The sequence below is a fragment of the Rhinolophus hipposideros genome (assembly GCF_964194185.1).
Source record: "Rhinolophus hipposideros genome assembly, chromosome: 14".
Lineage (NCBI taxonomy): Eukaryota > Metazoa > Chordata > Mammalia > Chiroptera > Rhinolophidae > Rhinolophus > Rhinolophus hipposideros.
In genome coordinates, this window is record NC_138060.1 from 36,140,376 (window position 1) to 36,164,977 (window position 24,602).

General features: G+C 38.6%; 1 protein-coding gene across 1 annotated transcript in view; it reads left to right on the forward strand.

The window, feature by feature from the left end:
- Positions 1–5,496: 5,496 nt before the first annotated feature.
- MRPL3 (mitochondrial ribosomal protein L3) overlaps positions 5,497–24,602 on the forward strand; it is a 34,756-nt gene continuing 15,650 nt past the window's right edge. The window contains exons 1-6 of the mRNA XM_081072810.1: positions 5,497–5,763; positions 6,810–6,994; positions 8,007–8,098; positions 10,220–10,318; positions 17,563–17,662; positions 20,230–20,290. Of these exons, the coding sequence (XP_080928936.1) occupies positions 5,672–5,763; positions 6,810–6,994; positions 8,007–8,098; positions 10,220–10,318; positions 17,563–17,662; positions 20,230–20,290 (629 nt within the window). The 5' untranslated portion in view covers positions 5,497–5,671. The remainder of the gene's footprint in view (positions 5,764–6,809; positions 6,995–8,006; positions 8,099–10,219; positions 10,319–17,562; positions 17,663–20,229; positions 20,291–24,602) is intronic.

Consider the following 24,602-nt stretch of genomic DNA (forward strand, 5'->3'; position numbering starts at 1 on the left):
TATATTTTATAGTTGATATTCAATAAATACTTTTTAAAATATATGGATGTACAAAATAATGCAATTGGTAATTGATTTGGATTTTTAATGGATACGAGCCTTCCTACCAAAATTTTTTTTTCTCAGACTCGAAAGTAAAATTGAAAATAGAGCAGTGATTTTTTTTTATCTTGATGTTACATCTCAAAGTGATCCAAAATCAAGATTTGTTTATTCTAGGAGTTACCAGCATTTAGAATTTTAGACTTAAAGGTTTATATTTGTTTTCTATTGCTGCCATAACAAATTACCATAAACGAAGTGGCTTAAAATGGTGCAAATTTATTCTCTTACACTTCTAGCAGTCAGAACTCCAACATGGGTTTTACTGGGCTAATATGAAGATGTTGGCAGGGCTGCATTCATTTCTGGAGCCCCCGGAGGCGGAATTCATTTTTCTGCCTTTTCCATCTGCTAGAGGCTATCCACATTGCTTGGCTTGTGGACCCCATCCTCCCCCACCTTCCTTCATATTCCAAACCAATAATAGCAGGCTGAATCCTTTCCATCAGCCAGAAAGGTTCTCTGATTTGGGGGCTCATGTGATTGCATTTAGGGCCCACCCAGATAATCCAGAATTTCCACATCCCAAGGTCCTTTACCTTACCCACATCTGCAAAGTCCCTTTTGTCAGAAACAGAACACAATTCATAGGTTTCTAGGGCTTAGGATGTTGATATCGTTATTCTTCCTTCTGCATGAAATTTCACTAAAAATGCTGGAATGGGCCTCATCTGGACAAACCCTGCTCCCTTACCATCACACAGATGAAGAGATAGAGAGGTGAAGTGACTCAGTGTCACACTGCTACATAGTGAAATTTAGAACTGAGGCTGGATCCCAAGTCTCTTAACCTTGAATCCAGAATTTTGTTCTAGAAGTCTGTTATTCAAAGTGTGATTTGCTCATCAGCAGCACCTACATGACTTCAAGTTTTTCGGAAATGCAGGCTCTCAAGTTCACCTCATACCTACTAAATCAGACTCTGCATTTTAGCAAGATTCCCAGGTAATTCTTTTGTATATTTAAGTTTGAGAGACACTAATCTAGGACATCACTGAGCCTCCTTTTTCTTTCCTGACAAGAAGGTTGTATATGATTGAATGAGGGACTATCTCAGCCTCATTGCTTTTTCTTGAGCCAAACATATTCTGATCCAGCCTGATCAGATCTCTAAACATGCAGACATAGCACTACCACCCCCAGTCCCTGCTCACCTAGGGCAACCTCTGAATGCCAAGCTGAGTGTTCCAATATTGTGTCATGTGCCTTTCTCTTCTTAGGAGAGAGGCAGTACAACAGAGCAGTGAAGCCCTTAGATTCTGGAGTCATCTGCTTGGGCTCAACTCCTGGCTCCAGCACTTACTTAACTTAAGGTCTGTGACCTTGGATGAGCTGCTTATCTTCTCTATGCCTCAATTTCCACACTGTAAATAAGGATGAGAATAATAGCACCTACTTCATAGTTGAGCAGTAAATGAGTTAATACAGAGGGTACCCAAAAAATGTGTGCACATTTTAAGAAAGGAAAAAAAAACTTTATTAAAATTGTAATACTCAACATATACCGATAACAAAAGATGAACACAAGTCATGTGTATACATATTTTTGGCACCCTCAGTATATGTAAACCACTTAGAATCTGTCACTTAGCAAGAACAATGTGTTAGTTATTTCTCATTCTTCTGGGACCCCTTCCAAGTACAATCAAAATCCTAAATGAACTCTGTAGGAATTTCTCAAGACTGTATTTTCTGGGCTTAGAGGAAACACCCTCAACCTGGTTCCAGGTGACAAGAGTATTCACTGGTCTAGTGCCACACTCCAGCACTCAAAATTACACTGGCATCAGAAGGAAGACCAGGCAAAAGAAACTGTCTTTGGCTGAAAACATTTGGTCCACTGGCATGTGATGCTTCATTGTCTGTTGCTAACATTTTTGTTCGGTCATCAAAGAGCTTTAAAGAAACGCACATGGTTCTAATTGCATTAAGTTTCAGAACCACTCTGAATACAATAGAAAGGGCCAGGATGCTGAAAAACTTTAAACCCATATCAGTACAGGGCCACACTCCATTTTTTTTAAGGCTTTCTGAAAGCCAAATCTGTTTCCATTCTGGTCATCTCTTGGAACCGTAAAAGCTGACATAGGAATTTATAAATAAATATTGTGCTTTTTAATGCATTACATTGAAATTGAAAATTGCGATTTGGTCTTGTTGGAGGACACTGAAGCAGAATTCGTCTTCTTACTGAATGAGCATCTGTAGATTTTACAAAATGGCCTTTTAAGTTTTCTATTCTTGTGAGCCATGAAAGCTCAAGGTTCAAAATTTGTTCAAGTCCATTTTATCTATTTTCTCACCTTCATAGTATATCTACCAATTTTGAAACATGCTAAATTATCTTTATAAAAATGGAAGAACACCAAGGATGATTGAATGAAAAGCCTGAACAAACTTTAAAAATATTTTTAATTTCAAATATAAGGCATGCTATGAACTGAGACAGCATAAATTAATATAATATGCAAAGTAATCAATACTGAAAGTTTTATTATTCTGTAATAAATCAACCATACAGGACATATCACAAACATTATAAGAATTAACTGAAGACCCTTAAGGCAGGAACACAGAAAAGACATTTCCAATAAACCCTTGGTTTGATGCCTACTCCTTCTATGGTTATTCTCTTTTGTTAAATATGGCTTTTGAAATTCAGACATGAAACTATTCTTAATGTTTTATTTAGTAAGGAGGACATTTATTATATCACCTTTTAGTCTAAATTAAAGGAATATGAATTATGGGATTGTAGTACAGTAAGTCCTCACTTAACATCATGGATGAGTTCTGCAACTTTAAGTGAAATGACATATAATGAAACCAATTTTACCATAGGCTAATTGATATAAAAAAGAGTTAACTTCCTACAGCATCTCATCAATGTTATAACAAAATGATGTTGAACAAAAGGATGTTATGCGAGGACCTGCTATAGTAAAAAAGGTTGTGGAAGTTATCTTTGTTCCAGTGAGGAACTGAAGTCCAGAGAGGCAAGGTGGTATCAGGGTCCCAGGGTCTAGGGCAGTCTCTGAAGGATGACATCAGAAATTAAGGGAAGCTGGAGCTCATTACCTGAGTGCCTGAATAGAGCCCTGGCTTGGTCCCTCAAGAACTGAACTTGGTCCTTGACAATTAGCAGTAACAAAATCAAGTATGATGACATCTCTCACCTCCAGCTGGCAATCAGAAGATATGTACTGTGTAACAGCAGACCAAGCACATCTTGCTTTGATTCAATTCAGCAGTGGTGCCTGCTGAGGGTTTCTTTGACTCAAGGTCTCCATTATGGACCAGGAGGGACTTGGCACTAGGGGAAAAATGAGACTGAATGACTTCCTCTTCAATCCTCAGAGACCACTGTGCTTGATATGTTTACTTATCAGTTTTCCTCTTTAACCATAAACAAATTCCATTGCAAGAATAGTAGCATATTTGTCATAGAGAGCCAAAGAAACAAAATGGCTAAGAGCACAAGCTCCACGGCCATCCTGCTGAGATTTAAATCTTGGCTCTACCAGTTACTAGCAGAGTGATCTTAAGTTATGTAATATCTCTGTGTTTATTTTCTCAACTGCAAAATGGAGATGATTATAGTATCATGGGTTGTTATTAAGATTAAGTGAGAAAATATACTGAAAGAGTGGAAATTAATCCTGTTAATAATCAGACTGCAGTGCTTATAATGGAATGTCAACCCAATATTTCTATCAGACCATACCCAAGGCCAGACTACTGCTACAAAATAAGTAATTGTTCCTTCTTCTGAGTGATTTCTGCTTTCTTACCAACATTGTCCCTAGTTTCACTTTGTTCTTCTTGCCTCCAGAAAAAAAATTATTGAGATGTCCAATTGCTGAACCAGCCTTGCTTCTTGATAGTGTCCATTTAAAAACAAGTCCCTGCTTCCCTGACACCACCTTAAAATTCACCCAGAGTAAGCCCAAATCTTATAATGAGCCCCTCCCCAACTCATTCATCTAGAGACATTCTCAGAGGTACACACTCTCTTGCTGTAGCAAGATAATTAAACTTAACCTTTTCTGTGTTCAGGTGTGCACCTGGTGGTCTTTGGTGGGTTTCCACAATACTGAGCACATACTATATAGCACACTATATGCACAAGAAATGCTAGCTATTGGCAGTAGTAGGCAAGTCCTTTCTTTCCCCCAGCTTCTTCATGTAGCATACCTCAAGACATGCCTGTTCAATGAAGAGCTATTCCTAAGCAACTGGGAAGCCAGGTAGCATGACTAGGATGAAGGATGTAATCTTTCCTCCAAGGCCCAGTGTTATTTGGAAATGCCCAAGGTAACCGCAATAGCAGTTGGTGAAATTGGAAGCAAAGCAAAGTTTTTGAGTCTACTGAAGTCCAAGTAGTAACCAGGAATTGACCACTGCCTGGAATTTTTAAGCCAGACTAGCCAGATCTCTAATAAAAAGAGGGTGTTAAAATAGCTAAACTTTTAAGTTCTTATTCCTGAATTTCTACAAACATCCATTTGGCAATTAAGGAAACAGACTTTGGGAGCAGCAGACTGAATGCTCAGGGCACTCACATGATTAGGCTGGATCTGAAACCCAGGACAAGGATTTATTTGTACACAAGGTGTATTAGCTACCTATTGCTGTATCACAAATCATCCTAAAACGTAGTGACTCAAAATAAGAGTAATCACTTATTCCCTTTGGCAGTATCTTCTGGTTAGGAACCCGTGAGTTCCTTAGCTGGCTTGTTCAGGCTCAAGGTCTTTCATGAGTTGCAATCATAAGACGGGTTGCCTAGGCCTGGAGGATCCACTACCTAAGTGGTTCACTCTTGGCTGGAAAGTTGATTCCTCTTCACATGGAACTCTCTACAGGGCTGTTGGAGTGACCGCTGACTTTCCCCCTAGGGAGCAATCTAAGAGACCAAGACTGAAGTATCAATACCTTTTATGACCCAGCCCTAGATGTCACACATCATAACCTTGGCCATATTCTATTGTTAATACATGCCAGACCTGTTTCAGTGCTGGCTCCACCCACCTGCCAGATGTGCTATTTTAGACCAACACCAAAATTCCCAGTGTTCCCTCATTTATAACATAAAGACTTCCTTTCAGGGTTGTTTTGAACATAAACCAATATAAGAGTATCAAGCCCTGCTTAATACAATGAGCTACCTGACAGCAGGCATTATTTAGATGTGATTTCGCTTCCTTAAAAGCCTGTCCCTAGTTCGCCTCTCAAGGTTAAACTCCGAACATCCCTTTTTCCCCCCAACGCCCCTGGAGAAGCAAGCCCTTCCCCACACTCCCTGCCCCAACCTGCATCCAATGTAGGACTATTCTGGAGGCAGAACTCTAGTTCCGGGGGCTCACCACGGTGCCCGGAGCTCATTGCGGACCGGACCGGAAGTGAGTCCAGTAGCTCTCTTTCCGTCCCGGAGCGCATCAGCGGGCAGCCCGCGGGAAGGCTCTGGAAGGGTAGCGGCGGACGCGTGACGGCAGCGGGGGGACGCGGTGAAAACGGAGTGGGGGGGGTCCCCGGAAGTGTAGCGACCCCAGCTCTCTCCGGCCCCTCCATGCTTAGTTGGAGACGACTGGCTCAGACCGGCGCCCAGATCCTGGGCCGCGGCGCTTGGCACCTGGGTGCTTCCCAAGGCTCGGGGAACAGGTGGGTATGGGCGAGAGACAGTGTGTGCCTGTGTAGGCCCAGCAGAGCTGCGGCTTTGAGCAGGGGCATGCCCCGGCGCGGGTGGGTCTGCCCTGGGTGCAGGAGGAAGGGGCTGTGTGTGTGTCCGGCCCTGAGGTACGGAGGCACGAGGGGCTCTACTCTAAGGAACTGCCCTTTAAAGACCCGAAGGGGTGATTGTGTTTGCTTGTAATGCTTATGAGGCAGCGACTGGCAGGGAGCTTTACCGACAGGAATAATAACAACTGCCAGTTAGCGTTTTCTGTGTACGAGGTGCTCTGTGGAGTATGTTAGGCGTCTTAGCTCATGTATCCCCGCTTGAGAGAACTGTCATTATCTGTGTTACAGACGCTGTTGTTGTTTCCTACTAGCGTCGTTCCGTTTTGCAGATAAAACGGAGGTTTGGAGAGAAGTCACTTGCCCAAGGTCACTCCCCTAATGAGTGCAAAACTGGGACTCTAACCCGAATTTTCCTGACTACCACAGAGGGATAGACTACAGAAAGCTTTGCTTTTCTGACACTAGTGCAAAAATGATCTCCTTCCGGACCCTAAGGTCTTTTCTTGGTGTGTTCAGCTGATCAGAGATCACGTCTTTCACGGGACTTTTAAATTTGCACATCCAGTTGCTTTACCGCTCTGAGCCTAGGCCACACTGTTTCAGAGAAGTGAGCTTTATCGGAGAAAGATCAGCTTTCCGTATTCTGCCGTTTCCACTGGGTATGAACTGGTAAGATCCACGTTCAGATGGGTCATGGCTTCTCCTATGTCTAGGAAGGACTGCTTTGTTAGAAAACTGTTTATCCCAGAGGGGGAGATGAAGAACTTTTCCTCCAGGGTAACCATTAACAGTTAAAATGTGAGCCCCGTTATTATCATAAGGAAAAATGAGGAGAAAACAACTTGTACAACATTTCAAACCCTTTCCTAAAGTCCTGAGGACACTTTCCAATTCATGTGACTGCCCTTCCCCTTCCCTGTAATATAAATAGGGAAACTTGATTTGTTTTCTAATTTTTGTTTTCACAGAACAGACATCTGGCTTTTGGTTAGGAGTCTCCATGACAAGAGTAGTACTTGGTGGGATGAGCATCTTTCTGAAGAAAATGTCCCGTTTGTTAAGCAGTTGGACTCTGATGAAACTAAAGCCCAGTTAGCAAGTAAACTGTGTCCTCTGAAAGATGAACCGTGGCCTCTACATCCTTGGGAACCAGGTGGTTGTTTTGTATATGATGAGTTTTCCTGACTGCTTTGTGGCTGGCACATTCAAAATTATAGTGACTGCTTGATAAATTTATCATCTCCCGAATTTATTTTTCACGTGGGTCTTAAGTGAGTTTGTGTCGCTGTGGTTTGGTTTGCACATTTGTTTCCAGCATCCTATTCTACTGTTAGTGAACGTCTGATGATAAGCAAGGCTTCCTAAAGAAGCTCTTTTGTATGTGAAAGGAGAATCATTCCGCATACGTTTTCTTGTTTCCTTCAGACAAAAAAAAAGAACATAAAAATAAGCCAGGGAAGGAAAGCTGGAAGAGTGTGTTCTAAATTGTAATGTGTCACACAGATGTTTTCATTTGGGATGTTCTGGCATTCCTGGTTTGCCCACATAACCCCAGAATCAGCTCTTTGTACCCAATAGAGTGCTGAACCCATGTGTAGACAGACCAAGAAGAATAAGGCCTTTCCTGTTGAGAATGTGGTCTCTGGTGGGGGCTTATTGTCAAAATTGAATTGTATAGTGGCCAGAAGTTTTTAGTGGAGCAACTTTATCAATTTATGCAGCAAGACTAAGTGTCATGATGGAGGCCAACATATTTTAGCAATATGACCACTTGTGTCATGGCTACAACACCAGCTAACTTAGAATTTGAGTGGTAGATGTTTTCTAATTAATGGAGTTGGATATGAATTGATACTAGGAAAGCAAAGAATCATCATGGATTTATTATGCCCTCTATTAAAACATTTTAAAACCAGAATATATCTCTTTAACTGTTTTCTTTATTTTGTACAGTTCTCCTATATTTCATTTTATGGAGATTTATTGACTACCAGTATCTTATTTCAGGCATAGTTGAAGGTACTTACATCTGTAAGAGAGTTGTGTTTTACTCTATATCAGCATGTTATGTGCATGTTTCTTATATTGATACCACAATACTATTGCATCCTGTTGGCAAATGTTGAAAAAGCTTGTGTTAACATTCATTTCTTTTTGATTGCCAGGTTCCTCTAGAGTAGGCCTCGTCGCATTGAAGCTGGGCATGATGCCTTTATGGACCAAAGATGGTAAAAAGCACGTGGCCACATTACTTCAGGTAAAAAACAGGAGATGTAACAGATCTGTGTGTGTGCCATGATCTGTTTGTGCAAACCTAAATGGGTGACATTTGTGTCCTGAAACATGTAACTGTGTGGTGAATAATAGGGTAATTTGAACATAAATACTAATAGAATACTTCTGATGGTTTCAGTAAATGTTCTCACTCTTGCCTGAGTGGTGGCCTTCTCGATACTGGCATGGGATTACTGGGGCAATTAATAAAAAAAGATTGTAACCTAGCTTCTTACAGATCTAGTTTAATTCATAATCAGAAAAAAATCTCAGTTCCATTGTATTTTCATTTATGGAGTTCTTTCAACTCCAAATCATAATTTTAATCTCTTTGCTAACTCAGAATGTAACACTCTTGTCTGGGGAAGCAGCATTTTGTTCCCTGAGGTAAGGTAGACTCCTCTCATGGTTAAAAATGTGGGCCCTGGGACTAGAATATCTGATTTCAAGTCTTGGTTCTGCCACTTTCTAGCTGTGTTCTTTGGAGCACTGTGCCTCATCTGTAGAAGAGATAGTTATGACATACCTCAAAAAGTTATTGTGAGGCATGTACAAAATGATGAATGTCAAGGACTTTGACGTAAAAAATGGTAAATGTCCAGTGAATGTTAGCTGCTGTTGTCTTTCTCATTATTGTTGTAGAAAGATCACTGATAAAGTTAGGATGCCGTCGTTCCCCAGATCACTTTGGACAACTCAGGTTATCTTTGGGGCCCAGCCTTAGAAAAGTGATTAGGCAGGTGGTGGTCATTAAAATGAGAGCTCATGCACATAAGTGCTTAGACTGCTGATAGGCACAGGGAGCCTGTAAACCAGGGGTGTCCAAACTGCAGCCTGCGGGCCAACTGCGGCCCGCGATCCATTTTTTATTGGCCCGCAGCAAATTCCAAAAATATATTTAGTTTACTTAAATAAACCAGGTGAGGCAATACGTACTTCACCTCGAGTGAGTGGCCCGGCTGTTTGTGTATTTTACTGGATATGGCCCTTGGTAAAAAACGTTGAAAAAAGTTTGGACACCCCTGCTGTAAACCCTTAGTAAATTTGTATTGGCTCTGGTCAACGATAGGATTATAGTTTCTAGAACTCTAAGGAATTTTAGGAGCTTTCAGGAATGACTGGTGAGATTGTAAACTGGTATGACCACTTCAGAAAACAATTTAGCATTGTGTGGTAAAGTGGAGATAAATGAACCTTGTAGTCTAGCAATTCCATTCATGGGTGTTACTAGAAACCTTGAACAGGTGTGCACCATAACTGTACTACAAGGGTTGTAGCAGTATTACTCCTAATACTCCCAAGCTAGAAATAACCCAAATGTTTATTGTGGTATATTCACATGAGAGAATGCTGGCCAGCAATGAGAATGAACAGTGGAGCCGCACACAACAATGTGGATGAGCCTTACAAATAGAATCTTGTGAGGGAAGTAAGACACGGAAGAGTACTTACAATCTGATTCCATTTACATAAAGTTTAAAGCAGGCAACCCTAAACTACATTATATAGCAATACTTTCAAAGATAGTAATTACAAAGAAAAGTAAGTAAGTGACTACTGTAAATGTCAAGAGTAGTAGTTATTTCTGGGGCAGTGCATCTCCGACTTCAGTGTGCCTCAGTCTCACCGGAGGGCTTGTAAAACACAGAGGTTCTGATGGAGTAGGTCTGTGCTGAGGCCTGAGAACTTGCCTTTCCACCAAGTCCCAGGGGAGGCTGATGCTGCTTGTCTGTGGACCACACCTGGAGAGCCACTGTTCTAGGAGTTTTAAAAAACTGGGGGGTGGTGGTGGGGAGTAATTGGGAAGAGGCACACAGACGTTTTGGGGATTCTGCTTCTTGACGTGGGTGGTAGTGGTTACATGCATATTTTCTTTATAAAAACTCGATTTGTTGTACATTTGTGTTTTATGCACTTTTTAAAATGTGCTGTATTTGACACTTTTTTTGGAGGTTATCTGTATTTTAAGATTATAGTTGATATTAGAGGAATTGTAAGTAAATTTAGGGAATTCCTAATTGTCCCAGGGCCTCAGTGTGACTGGTGTGTAACATAAAAATGTATCTTGTCACAGACTTAGTTTTTTTTAATGTTTGTTTTTTAGGTACAAGACTGTCATGTCCTAAAATATACTCCAAAGGAAAACTATAATGGAAAAACGGCAGCCCTAACTGTAGGAGGAAAAACTGTATCCCGTTTCCATGTAAGGATGTGTTTTCATTCCTAGAATAGTCATTTCATTTGTTTCAGGTCTGAATTCTTTGAGTTTTGAGCATATTCCATAGCCATAAACTTGCATTTGTCCGTGAGGTAAATTGTGGATTTGGGAGAGGCAGTCTGGTAGAGCCATTGAGCCCAGGAGTTTGAGAGACTAAGTTTGTTCCAGTACTTCCCCTCACTATCTGGAACAAGTAATTTTATACCGTAAGCTGCAGTATTTGCCCACCTGTAAAACGGGGATAAAAATACTGCTTACATAAGATTTTTTCAAATGTAAGCCTTAGTTACCAGGCTTACATGAGATTTTTCAAATGTGCCTGGCATGTAGCAGACACTCAATAGATGGTACCTGTTTTTGTGATATTGTTGTTTCATATTTAATTTCACTTTTTCTAAATGGTTTCAACAACTGACACCAACGCCAACAGTATGTGAGGGTTAATTTTGTATATATTAGAAGGAACTTTCAGTGTTTGGGGAAAAGCTGTATATAATAAACCCACATCAGATTTTTTTAAATGAAGTATTTTTGCCAAGTAGAATACTAATAGAATGCTGAGTTTGTAGTTTAAATTTGAAAACTCTGGGCAATTAGTATCCTTTATTAGATGAATAAAAGCAGAGAATGCAGAGAATACCTTTCTAGAAATGGTAATGGTTTTTACTAATGGGTACTGAAACACCTTTAAGTTTACTAAAATGTTGCTTATCTCTAAAACATCTTTCCATTGCAAATTGTTTATGAAATGAACATGGATGGAAATTAATTAAGATACCACCTGTATTATGCAACTGTCAAAACTAGCAGGTACTTATTGTGTGCCTCCTGTTTCCTGGTCATAGTTAACCTTTATTGAGCACATACTACATGCCAGGTATATAAGTATTAAGCCTTTACATTTATTATCTTATGTAATCTTTTCAGCCTCTGAGGCTAAAGAGGGTAAGTAACTCATTCAGGGCCACCCACTGGTGAGAGGTAGAGTGACAAGCAGGCTCCAGAGCCTAATTTTCTTAACTGTCTTGATATCCACCCTTTGGAAACTCATAGGCTAGTGGGGAAGATGGACAAATAAATCAGCCATCTCAATATATAAATGCAACAAGCACAAAATGGGGGGTGGCCAATTCTGATTGGGCAGATCCTCGAAGGTTTCACGGGGAAGAGACCAGAAAGGAGAATGTATTGAAAGCATGCCAGAGGGAACGGTCTCTGCACAAGCAGAGACACGTGGAAGACTGTGTATGCTTGGAAAGAGAAGTGTGTTGTGTCTCGGTCTTAGTGTGTAGGTGTGGGGCCAGTGGAGGAAGGTGGTAAAGGTACATCTGTCAGCATAGAAGGTAAAGGAATTTAGACTTCATTCCATAGACTCCAAGGAGTCTTCAGAATTCTTTAACCAGGGTAGTAACGTGGTCAAATTGTTATCTTGGTTGACTCATAAGAATCTGGACGCAGGGAGGACGTTTAAGAGGCTGTTATAAGCACTAATAGAGAGTTGATAAGGGCTTTTGAACCAGGGCGGTTGCATTGGGCTTGGAAGGAGCAAGGATGTACAGAGGACTGGGTGAGTGTGAGTGTGTGGTGAGGGCTTAGGCATAGGACGGTTTCTAACTCAGCAACCGGGTTGAAACTTATGCTGTCACCTGGAATAGGGACAAGGAAAAGGAAACATTGGAGGAAAGATGTGTCTGAGGTGTTTAGAGAAAATCCAGGTGGAATTTTCCTGTAAATAGTGGTATATACTGATCATCAAATGGGCGGTGGTTGAAATCGGAGTCCTGTAGCTTAGTAGGATTATAGACCATTTAAGCCCGTCTCAGAAGTATTAGAGAAGTTAGCTATTTTTGCATATTATGGTAGTGTAGTTTGTTTTTCATTAAAACTTTATTGCAATAACTCCTGCTATTAATTTTTGACAGTTTATTGACTAATAATTTCAGGGTTCAAATGATTCCACAGTAATTAAAAGCACAGTGATATATTTATGGGAATTTTTTTTAAATGTCAAATGTTTGAATCTTTAGCTGTGTAAATATGTGCCAGCCTTCATGTGAATCATGTGAATAGTTCTGTGGTTTGATAGATGCCGCTGTTTTCTAATTGATTATATTGCTGTGTTTTTGTTATGACTTGCACCATCATCATTTTCATTACCAAATGTGTAAGTTCATGACTATGGCCTTAATGCTTGTAAGTCAAGCATCACGTTGGAATAATCCATTCTACTTCAACAGATCTGTCAACGTTCCTCACAACTATGAGACAGTAGAAAAACAAGTGGATGTGGGATCAGAAGAGCTGAGTTCTAATCCTGGTTTCTACCATTAGCTCCTTCACTCCTCCTTTTTGAACATCCATTGTCTCACCCATGAAAACAGGGAATTGGACTTGATGGTCTCTAAATTCTCTCCCAGTTATAAATGCTCACATCGGTCTCTAATATTTTTGTTTTCAAGAAAAAGCAAAAGTTCTGGAGGAAAAATGTACTTGCCAGCTCAATTTATTCTGTATTGCTTAGTGATAAAGATATCTAATAGATAAAATTTTATTAACATAATACTAATATCTAAAATATTACAGAAGTGATAGTTCTGCCCTTTCATGCTTAAGACTAATCTATGTATTTTAAGTGTTATTTCTTCAATAAATATACGGCACAACAGGTGCTTTGGATGCTGTATTCTTATGTTGTGGTGGATTTTAACCCACTTAATGTACATAAACTTTTAAAACTATTCGCTTCTCTAGTGTAGCATAGATCGTGCTACCGAGGCCTCTCTTATTGTTCAGGATATAAATTTTCTAGGTCCAGAGGACATGTATTATAATATTAAGAAAAAGCTTTGTCTTTGATTGACGTTTCTTTAGAACTGTATGTGAAAATGAAGTTTTAGAATTATTTATAAGGAAAGCATTTTGATTCAGAAAGGAAAAAGATTTCAAAACAGAATATAAAACTTCCGATAGCATGTTGTAACCCTTAGGAAACTATAAGTAGATTGATTACAGTGGGCTTTTTAACAAGAGAGAGAAAGACCTATGAATATAAAATATCCAATAGTGAAGCATTCTGAAGTAAATTGGTTAAATCAGTTTTATTTATAATAGAGCTAGAACTGTAGAACTATTATTTTTTTAATCGGTAAGTGATTTATGCTGCCAAGAAATTAGACTACTTTGCTTTTGCTATTTTTGTACCTTATAAATAAAAACTGATGTGATACACAGTTTTTTTGAAAAAGAAGTTAAACGGCCTTAAAATTGATTAGATCAGTTCATCTTAGGAGCAGAGGAGCATTTTCACTGTGAGAAAGATAATTGCAAGGAACTTTGAAGAGGGGGGAAACTGCATTCTCATAGATGGGGTCATTCAACTGTGACATTGCTGTCAGTCTTCTAAATTGCCCTTTGAAATTATTTATTTGGAAGTTTTAAAAAACCACCTCTGTTATACTGCTGCAGGTTTCAACTCAGCTTGAGCATTTGGTTTTTCTCATGACTAATACCTAATTAGTTTTATGATATTTTGATTTCAAAAGGAAAATGTTAAAGTATTCAATTTTAGTGAAACTGGAAGATAATCAAGTATGTATTACATTTTTTCTTTTCATGTCTCACTCTAGTTATTTAGGTCAAGATCTTTATGTTGTCTATTTTGTATTACTAAAAAAGTAAAGGAATTTTCTCAGAAGCTTCCAGGCATACTTAAAAATTGATAATAAAATAGCTTGCTTTTTAAATTAGCAGGTAGAATATGTGAATGTCAAAAATAAAATTGAAGCTGTTCTAAATTTAGTAAACCTCAATCTGATGTATCAGGAAAATAATTTCAAGGAGCCACATTTTTAAATAAAACTTTTGTGTTTGCTTTTGTTGTGGAAGAAGTGTAATTAAAGATGAAAAGCAAGGGCCTTGGTAAAGTGGTGTTGAATTGTTAATCTTAGCTTTCAGCATGTGGGAAGTGAAACCACAGAGAATGCCTGGGATGAATTTATGTTATCACTCTGGAGGAAAGGATAGCTTCTTGAGGGAACTCGTATGAGGTACAGAACAAACTTTTGTGGACATCCAAAGCAGAGCTGTTCAGCATTTGTTGCACGGTCCCACTTGAGGGCCCTAGGGAGATTCTCAAGGAATTGTGGACTTACTGATCCAAAAATTAAAATTCTGTGCTTGCAGGCCAGTGCCACCCAGTTTCATGTCCACTAAAGGCAGTAAGTTATAAAGGGTCACCAACAGTTCACATTTTAAACTGAAATTAGCAATAACCTGAAGTTTGCTGCATAATCAGATGTTACACTCTGCACGTAAGTCTGGCTGTGCATAGACTCCATTGGGTTTTGGGGAGGATGATGCTTTGTTATCAGGACATCATCTGTTTCATCCTGAGCTGGTTAAGGGTTTTCTGTTGCTATTCTTGCTTTTTTTAATTACAAATTGCGGTCAATTTGGTTTTATAGTTGAGTTTCTTATAGATAAGTTTATCATATTTATTGTTTTGTTTCTTTTAGGGGTATAGTTTTTTAACAACTAGATTGAAGATAGCGGCCACACACTTGTCAGGCCACACACTCAGTAAGTTTGTGTGCCATTAACCCATGTAGCAGCAGTAAGAGTGGAAAGGTGGGGTGACTGGGAGAGACAAACCAGGACTTCCCACCCAGAGGGATGTCTGTCTCCCATCTTCTGTGTCTTTTCATTTATTTAGCTCACTTTGGCAGTGTCTAACGTGCTACTGTCCTCAGCTCTAAAAGGGACAGACACAGGTGAATAAAATAGGCCCTTCCATCCAGATGTTCACAGGCCAAGAAGCAAACAGACACGTACGCTTTGATAAGTGTAAGGTAATGTGGACAATAACTGAGATACATGTATATAGAGTACCACGGCTCATTGGGGTCAGCAGGTGCTTCGTTTATGATAAGAGAAGAAGTTGAGGAAGAGGGAACAGTAGGAAGATAGATGTATCTGTGTTGGTTATATTCTCACGAAAGAGATACTCTTCACGTTAGGAAATATAAGTAATACAACTTTTTGGCAAGTCTTAGAGCAATCAAGAGGCTTAATTAGAAAAAAAAAACAAAACAAAAAAACAAAAGACCCAGGACATTGTGGTAAGGAAGTAACATGTGCATAAAGTTTTCTATTCAAGGATATTCAAAACAAAGATAAAGGCAGGGGTGGAAGGAAGAGTAATCAGGGAAAGTTGATGTTTAGATGGAAACCTGAATAAAGTAGGAAAAATTCATGCAAAACTCTGGCAGAAAAGCATTTCAGGCAGGGGGAACAGTATGTGCAAAGGGCCTTAGGCCATTGTTTAATGTGTTCATGGACTAGTAATGAGTGGATTGTGCCTGAAGCAGAGTGAGCCAAGAGAAGAGCAGTAGATGAGGTCAGGTTGTATAGAACCTTGTAAACCATGGTAAGGACTTAAGACTTGATTCTGCATGAGATGAAAGCCATTGTAGATACGTGATATAGCTTGAGTTTTAAAAAGAACATGCCAGCCTGTGAATGGAGAACAGGCCAAAGGGTCAGGAGTGTGGAACTTTGGAGACTAGTTAGGAGGCAATTGAAATAATCCCAGCAAAAAATGGTGGGGTAAGGGTGAGAAGTGGCTGATATGGGCAGTATTTTTAAGTAAAGTCTGCAGGAATTGCTGATGGATGGGACATATGATGTGAGAAAGAAGAGTCAAAGGTGACCACAAGATTTTGGTCCAACAACAGTATGGAGTTGCCATTTATTGAGATTTGGAAGACAAGAGGAACACAGCCCGGGGGGGAGGGGTGGAAGGGTGAGTGGGGGTCAAGTTCAATTTTAGACATGTTAAACTTGAGTTGCCGTATGACATCAACGTGAGATATTGAGTTGGCAGTTGGACATATGAATTTATAGTTCTGAGGAAACTTGGGATTGAAGTGAGAAATGTGGCGTCAGTAGCATAGGAAGGAACCAAGAGAGTAGTGATTGGGAGTCAGCTGAGAGTTTTCAAGGAGAGAGTGGTCACCTGTGCCAGGCATTGCGGATAGAGCCAACAAAATGTGTATTGATCAGTGTATTTGACCACATGGAGATGTTGGTGATCTTGGCGAGCACTTTCCATTGAGTATTAGGGGCTGCAAGCACCTGATTACGTGCGTTTGAGAGAATGGGGAGAGAGAAAGGAGTCTCCACAAGTCTTTGAAGAAGTGTTGTAAGGAGGAGCAGAAAGATTAGCTAAAGGAGACTGGCTAAGGAAAAGCTTTGTTTTAACGTGCGGGTTATTGTGACATCTTTGTGTACTAATAGGAAAGTTCCAGTAAAAAGGGGGAAATTACTGATTCGGAAGACAGTGGGGACGACTTCAGGAACAAAGCCAGGGAGTAGACGAGAGGGAGTGGGAATCAGCACGTGGTGCAGGATTGGCTTTCATAAAAGTGTGGGCAGCTCATCTGTCATTGCCATTCCCAGCCCGTTTCACATGGGAATTAGATGGAGTGCTTAACAGAAATACGCCTGGATGCCGCCTGAGACCAGTGAAGTTGCAGTCTCCAGGCTGAGGGCGCTCGGCAGTGGCATTCTCTAAAGCTCCCGGTGTGCTTCTCGTGAGAACTGGAATGGGGTGGAAGGCAGATGGATTGGATGATGAGAACGTGGGAAAGTGCTCTGGAGTCTTCTGTTTTTTCAATAAAATACGAAGCAACATGATCAGCTCAAAAAAGGAGGAGGAGGAAACAGTGCTGGAGGTTTTAAAAGAGGATGTGACATAGTTGCCTTGGGCAGTGTGAGAGGGATTTAACCAGAGGAGGGAAATGTGGGATGGCCAGGCCTCTTTAAGATTCATTTTGAGGTTTGAGGAATGTGACCTACCATGTTTTCTACTAGCTGCTTGGCAGTCGGTGCAGAGTGGACAGAGTTGAAGTTTCCAAAATTGGGGTTTCTGATACATACAGTCTCCGGTGAAAATTTAGATATGAGCAGAACTCTGTTCTCTTGCTTACATAACAAAGGTCTTTCCCAAGTACTGAATCTGAGCTCCACTTTCACTGGCTGGATCCGATGTGTAATGGACTATAGATAAAAATCTTACCTCTTTTAAATAAGGGATATAGGGTGCTCTTTGTTCGTTAGAACAGAGTGCTCTTTGATTTGTTTTCCGGTGTGTGAATAACTTGGTTTAGATCTCTATGCATTAAACTCCATCTTTAGTATTTAATGTGTTATGTCTGCTGCTTTTCCTCTAGAAATCTCCATCTATTTTGGAATTTTACAAAGAACTTGGATTGCCGCCAAAACAGAAAGTTAAAATCTTTCGCGTTACAGATAATGCTGTAATTAAGCCAGGTAATCTGAGGTTGGGGAGAGGAGGGAGGTATAAATACCCAAATACGTGATTTGTTTAATGTCAGCCCTTTCAATAAAGTTGAATCCACAATACAAAGTCGCATTTATTTTAAAATATAAAACGGTATCTGATTTAATCACTAGGGGCAAACAAGTCTTTTTCTTTTTTTAGTGAAAAGAATTGTAGAGAACTCTTTGTTTTCCATGAAAGAGGGAGAAACGCTTTTGTTTTTAATGTACAGAGATTTTCACATTTGGAAAAGCCACTCCAAATAAATACACTAACTTTTAAAATGTGAAGTTTACTGTTTGTAGGCTGGCATTTTATTAAGTGGAGAATAGCTCGAGTCTCGCTGAGATAGAATTTGAAAAAATATAGCATGAAATGGGAAAGTGACTGACAATAGCATCTCAATGTAAAGATCTTACTAAAAAAATTCAAGGTATTTTACGTAATCCATGGAATCTCAAGTGAGATTTGGCAGTATGATTATATTGATTCATATAATTAACAGCATTTTTATATCCTTAAACTTCAGAAAAGCTCTCTGATCTCTTGAACTTGAGTTCTAACAAGTAGACAGTAGAAGGATGTTATAAAATTTGGTATTTTAATATCTGATCTTAATTCGTTGAAGTAAAATACGGTTGCAATAGACAGTATTAATAGGAGTGACAGTGAGGTCAGCCTTGGTATAAGTTAGAAATAAAAGTATTTTTTGAAATGTAAGTTTTGCAATTAAGTGAAATTAAACTAAATGTAAAAATTAAGTCCATGTTAACTTTTTTTTTTAGAGGCGGAGATTAACATATTTTGTTTTGGGTTTTGTTTTTTTTTTTTTTTTGACTAGTTAACTACACCACAGTTATCCAGATAGAAGTCAAATGTGCAAGATATTTTATAAGCCTAGAGATTAGAGGCGAGTCACAGACCAAAGTTGTATATATAGATAGTATCAGAGTGCATAAACTTTATTTAAAGGCGTATATCAAAGCTTGATGAGGTCACATTAGGAATGAGTATAGATAGATATGAAATCAGAACCTTGGAGCTGAGGTTAGTAAGTGGAGAAATGAAGACTGAGAATGAACACCCTGTGATGGGAAATATGTGTCTAGAGGATATGAATCAATAGCCAGATGAAGAGAGACAAAGGGCGAGAGTTCCCAAATAAAGGAGCTTCTACCATCTGGGAGCTTGGGGCCTGGCAGGGTGGCACATTGAAGCATTCTGGTTCCTTAATGTGGGAGCTCTCCCAAAACAAAGGCAAGTCCACGTTAACTTCGGCTATAGCTCAAACCAGGTGAAATTGTTGTTGTTATAGGTAAAAGATAATCAAATATCAGCAATTCAGGTCATTTAATAACCTCAAAGAATTTCATTTTTAATCTGCCCTATTTTTTCTTAATTCAGGGTTTTTCTCTGCCCATAGAAATCCAGGTTAGGTCCTACTTTAAAGGATACTACTTTCTGAAATCCTAGAGCACTTTCCTCCCTGTTTTAAACAAACAAAAATTAGGTTTTCATTACGTTCTCTACTATATTGGTTCCAGCTTTAAAAAAAAAAAAAAGTATTATTTAGTGATGTAATATTTATTTTTCACCTAGATAATAAATTCTTGAGGTCAGAGGCCATGTCTTAAACTTTTGTATTTCTAACTGTACATATTATAAGTTCCCTATACATTTTTGAAAATTAATTGCCAAATTAAATAGTTCACATAAGTGTGTTAATTCCAAATTTATATAAACAGAATATTGTGAAGAGCTTTGAGTTACAAAATTTCTTTAAATAACACATTTCCCAGGTGCATTTAAAGTAAGATTTTTATTTACATACAACTAGTTTTGGAAACATTAAGTACATAAAATTAGGGGTATCTATAATGGCAGTTTTTTGCTATTCCAAATATCTGGGCACATGCTAGGATAACATTTTATTGGAACAATGACCAGTCCACTAAAATTCTGATACATACAGGCTTTATATGGATATCATGCAAACCATAATTATTACCCAGAAAACAATGGACCTATATTCAAATAATTCAAGTTTCTATTAATATTTTGGATAACTTTTCTCCAGTGGGTAAAAAAAAAAGATTTGATCTAACCCCAACATTTTTTGTCATTCTTTTTTTTATTTTCTTTATATGAAATAGGAAATATACCTTAATTCAGTATATCGTTACTCACCCAAACAACCAAGAATTGTCAAATTTGTGTATCTGCCAGCAGGAGCACTGCTGTCTGGGAACTGCCCATTTCAGCCAGCACCTCGCTGGCCACCGTGAAGGCACACCGGCAGCCAGCGTGGTCTGGTGGCTCCCTCCAGCACTGTCCCTCCTACTGGGGCATATTGTTCTTCAGCTCGTGTACAGCCAATTAAAACATGTTTGTTGAACAATTTTATTATCTTATAGTTGTGTTTCTAATAATTGTAGAGGAGAATCTCCTACCATTTTTGAAATCTGATATCTAGAAAGCTTCCTGGATGTTTATGATTAGTAAAGTTGTATCTGGGCAGACAAACTTCATATTGATGTTTTGTTTTGTTTTTATAAAGGTACTCCTCTTTATGCTGCTCACTTTCGCCCAGGACAGTATGTGGATGTCACAGCCAAAACGTAGGTCTGCACAATGTGTTCTCTTTCCCTATTGTTTTCCTTGTGAAAGAAGTAGTTTTTCAAGTCAGTGGATAAAGGATAAATAACTGTTATTCTCATTCATAATTCTAATCTTTAACGTTACTGACTGGATTGGTTTTTAAATTGCATTGAATTAGTTGTATGTGAAGAATTCACATCAGGTTACAGCTTATAAACTGATATGTATGCTTCTTGCAATGGGACTAAGAGAAAGCTCACTTTACTTGGGTTCCTTGTGAGCTGGGCCTGCTTCTATTTTGAGTACCAAAGACTATGCAGTTTGATGGTGAAATACTTGAACAGTACTTTTGAGGGGTTCATTTGAGTGTATTGTCTAGTAATTGGTGGTTCCTCTCAGTTCTAGGAAACAGTTAAATTAGAAACATTTTATGCCATTTGTGATAGTGGTTGTTGTGCTTATGGTTTTGTAACTGTTACAAGCCTATTGGCATCTGGAAGAAGAAATAGTATTATAAACCTTAAGCCTCTTAAGTAGCATGGCATTATCTCTCAGTACTGGGTAAGTGAGACTTCTACAAAGGCAAAATTTTTTTTTTACACTTAACCAAGGATTTAATTTGGTAGAAATCAACACTGAATTGTAACTCGGACAGAAATTCTGACTTTGGGTCATATTTAGACTGGGCGGTGGTATTTTTGATACTGTAGTTTTTTTCATATTTTACTGCCTATCAGATGGCTTATGATAAGTTCAGCACTGGCTAGATGATCTCCAGGAAACATTTAGTTATTATAAAAATAATTTTTCAAAAATTAGTTGAGGTTGTCTCTCTGTGGAATGAAGTAACTGAGTCCTTACATATTTTATGTAGAAATTGTTCAGTATAGGTTATCAGAATCCATGTGACCTAGGCTAAACTAAACTCCAAATTTCACCTCTTATCCATTCCTGTTTCTTGTTCTAACATAAATGATAATTTTACTTCTTTATATGCCTGTTTTCTTTTTGTCATTTGATAAAACGTGCAGCCTGTGTTCTGACTAGGAACCCTTTGAAAGTGAACAGTGGTCCACAGGTGCTCTGGGATAGTGTTATGATCAGTGATTGAACCAAAGCACCTTTTATCAAAGGAAACCAGATGAGTGCCAGCTCATCTGGCACTCAGTGAAGTGCACTCAGTGAAGATACATCTTCATTTCCACACTGTTATCGCCTACCTGCAAATATGGGCCATTGCAAACAGCTGCTAGGTGCCTTTACCTTTGATGAGATGTTTAGAAATTGAGCAGGACGCATTGGCAGTAGAGTGGGTCCTCATTTTATTGAGATTATGAACCTCTCTATTTTTCCCCCCTGCTTGATTGTTGTGGACTCATTCCTACTTACTTGGGCCTCTAAAATCACTGGTTGCTTGGTAACTTTGTTTATTCTTCCTTCTCTTGTCAAGGACTCAAAATATTGGAGCTGTAAAGCTTTGGTTTCCTTAGTTGGGGAGATGTGCCTCGTGTGAATCAGATTGTTTTACTTTTTTAATTTATGAATTAATTATTAAATATGAATGAAATACCTCACAGTAATTCTGTGAATTTATACACAGTTAACAGTGTGTGAACTCTGTTACATATTTTACAGGACATATGGGATATTCCCAGAAGCCCTGCAAAGTCAGAGACCTTTGTTAGCAGATCCTTTTGAGGGGTTTAGTGACTAGCTTGAATTAGAGCCTAGCTTTTCAAATGCCTGTGCTCAGTAAATGCTTTTTTTTAAATTAGTTTCAGGTGTACAAAACAATGTACTAGTTAGACATTTCACCCCTCACAAAAGGATAACCCCCCGCCCCCAATCTATTGCCCCTCTGACATTGTATACATCTATTACAATTCCATTGACTCTATTCCCTATGCTGTACTCCATATCCCATGACTATATACATTAAATTATAGTTGACATACAATATTATTCAACTTCAGCTTCGGGTGTACCGCAGTCGTCAAGCATCTACCGTGTTTCCCCAAAAATAAGACCTAGCGAGACCATCAGCTCTATTGCGTCTTTTGGAGCAAAAATTAACCTAAGACCCAGTCTTATTTTAATATAATATAGTGTAATATAATACCTGGTATAATATAACAATAATACTGGGACATATTAATTTTTGCTCCAAAAGACGCATTAGAGCTGATGGTCTGGCTAGGTCTTATTTTCGGGGAAACACAGTATAGATAATGGCGTGGGGTCTAATGTTTTCCCTTTTTTTTTACTCTCAATATTGAGGAGGAAACAGCTATAGATAAATATGAATAATGACATGAGGTATGACTTTATTCTGTCCTCAGCATAGAATGTTCAGCCTACGTTGTTTTCTGTTGAATCCTAGCAATGCTTAATACAATTTGTAGTTTTGTTTGTTTTTTAAGAAAAGAAATCAGAAAAGAATGAAACGAAGAGTAAACAAAAAGAAAACTGAAAATGCCTGGTGCATTATTTAGGGGAAAATGTTAGGTCTCTGGCTCAAAGGACTTGAAAGACACAGATGGTGATGACGCATCCTAACAGTGAGCAAGGGGCCGCTTTCCTGCCAGCTGTTGTACTGAGCTTTAAATTCCTGACGGTGGACACCTGAAGTAATTTTTTCCGGTTGTCTGGAATGTATTTATTTATTCATTTATTTATTTCAATGTCAAAGCTCAGATTAAAGTCAGAAAATAGCTCCTTCAGCTACTTAAAATATTTTTTTTCTTTCTGGATGAAGGATAATCTAAAAATCTTGTTGACAAGTTTGGGCTAATTAAAACAACCCATATATTCTAAGGTATTATCTTAACACTTTAATAGCCATTTCTAACATTGCTTTAAAGTCATCAATGCCCTTTAAATTCTCATTGCCCTTTGGCCTCAAAATAGGAAAATAGGCACTTACCTTGATAATATTATCCCTGGTAGAAAAAATGAAAAAAGGAGTGGGGGGTATTGGGTGATTGATAGAGCACCTTTGCATATTTACTGAGATTCTCTTATTTTGGGTTCTTTCATTAAAATACCAAATGTGTACAGCAGTATTTTTACCTGTCAAAGTCTGAAGGTGATTAAAAAACCAGGGGCGTTCTTAAAGAGCAAAGACTCCTTGGGCTGTTTGACCAGTCCTGCACGCTGTTCAGAGAGGGTGCCTGCGCGCTGTCAGAAAACTTCCCTCTAGGTCATCGTTCTTCTGACTAACAGAGACAAAAAACAAGGTACGTGCAGCCTTCAGGATACAATTCCTGTCCAGCCCTGCACATTTTGAATTTAATTTCATTTTCAGTAAGTTACTTTGTTTACTAGTTGAATTATTCAAAGGAATAAAATTTTAATATTAGTAAAACAAGTTTCAAAATTAGTGATTAAACCTAGAGGGAAATAATTTCTGTTTAATATATATGTGTATATCCCTCTTAAATCAGTCGAAATGAATGTCCGTTCCAAGATAAAGCCTAGAGCGTGGAGGGTGGTGTTTCTGGGTTATATTTTGTTGTTTTGTTGCTTAAAATTGTTTTTATAGTAGGCATCTATAATAGCCTCACTTTTAACTCTACAAAGAAGCATTTTTTTAACTCAGTCAGTAAAATTAAGGAGTAATCTGGGGACAGTCTAGGGAGTGGCTAAAAGGTGTGGTTTGCTTCTCAGCAGCTCTGTGGCCTAGACAGCTTTCTTAACATCTCTGTTAAGCCTCATCTTTAACAATTATAGCACCTGCTATAATTACTGCTTTTTAATTTGTTTCTGATTTTAAAAGGAAAAAGAAAATTTCTTCAATAGGAAATATCTTTTTAAATGAATAAAAAACAAGTCATTAGTAATTCCATCGTATTTTCTAATACACCAAGTTATTTCCTTCTTAGTTTAGATCACCTTTTGTATAGCTTTACAAAGCACTCTAGGTAATTTTAAGATTATATACTACCTGCTATATCTAGAATTTACAGAGTAATGACGATGTCTGTCTGATTTGCTAGATATTTTTATATTTTTGCTGTAATCTGTTTCTCAAGAAACAGTATGGCCTGGGTTGAAAGCATGGCCAGATGCTTTCATTTACCAGGGATTTGACCTTGGCAAGTGTCTTAACTTCTCTGGATGTAGATTTCATTAACATAAGGGTGAGGTACTAAGTGGTTTCTAAGGTTCCTTTAAATTCTAAAAGTCTGTTTCCAAAAAAGAATCCCTCCGTTTTCTAAGAGGCATAACTCTTATCTATATGAAGAAATAATACATAACAAAAGTTTCACAGCATGGAACAATACGGTTTTCTGATCTACAGAAGGAAAGGATATAGCTAAGGACTTCAGAAAA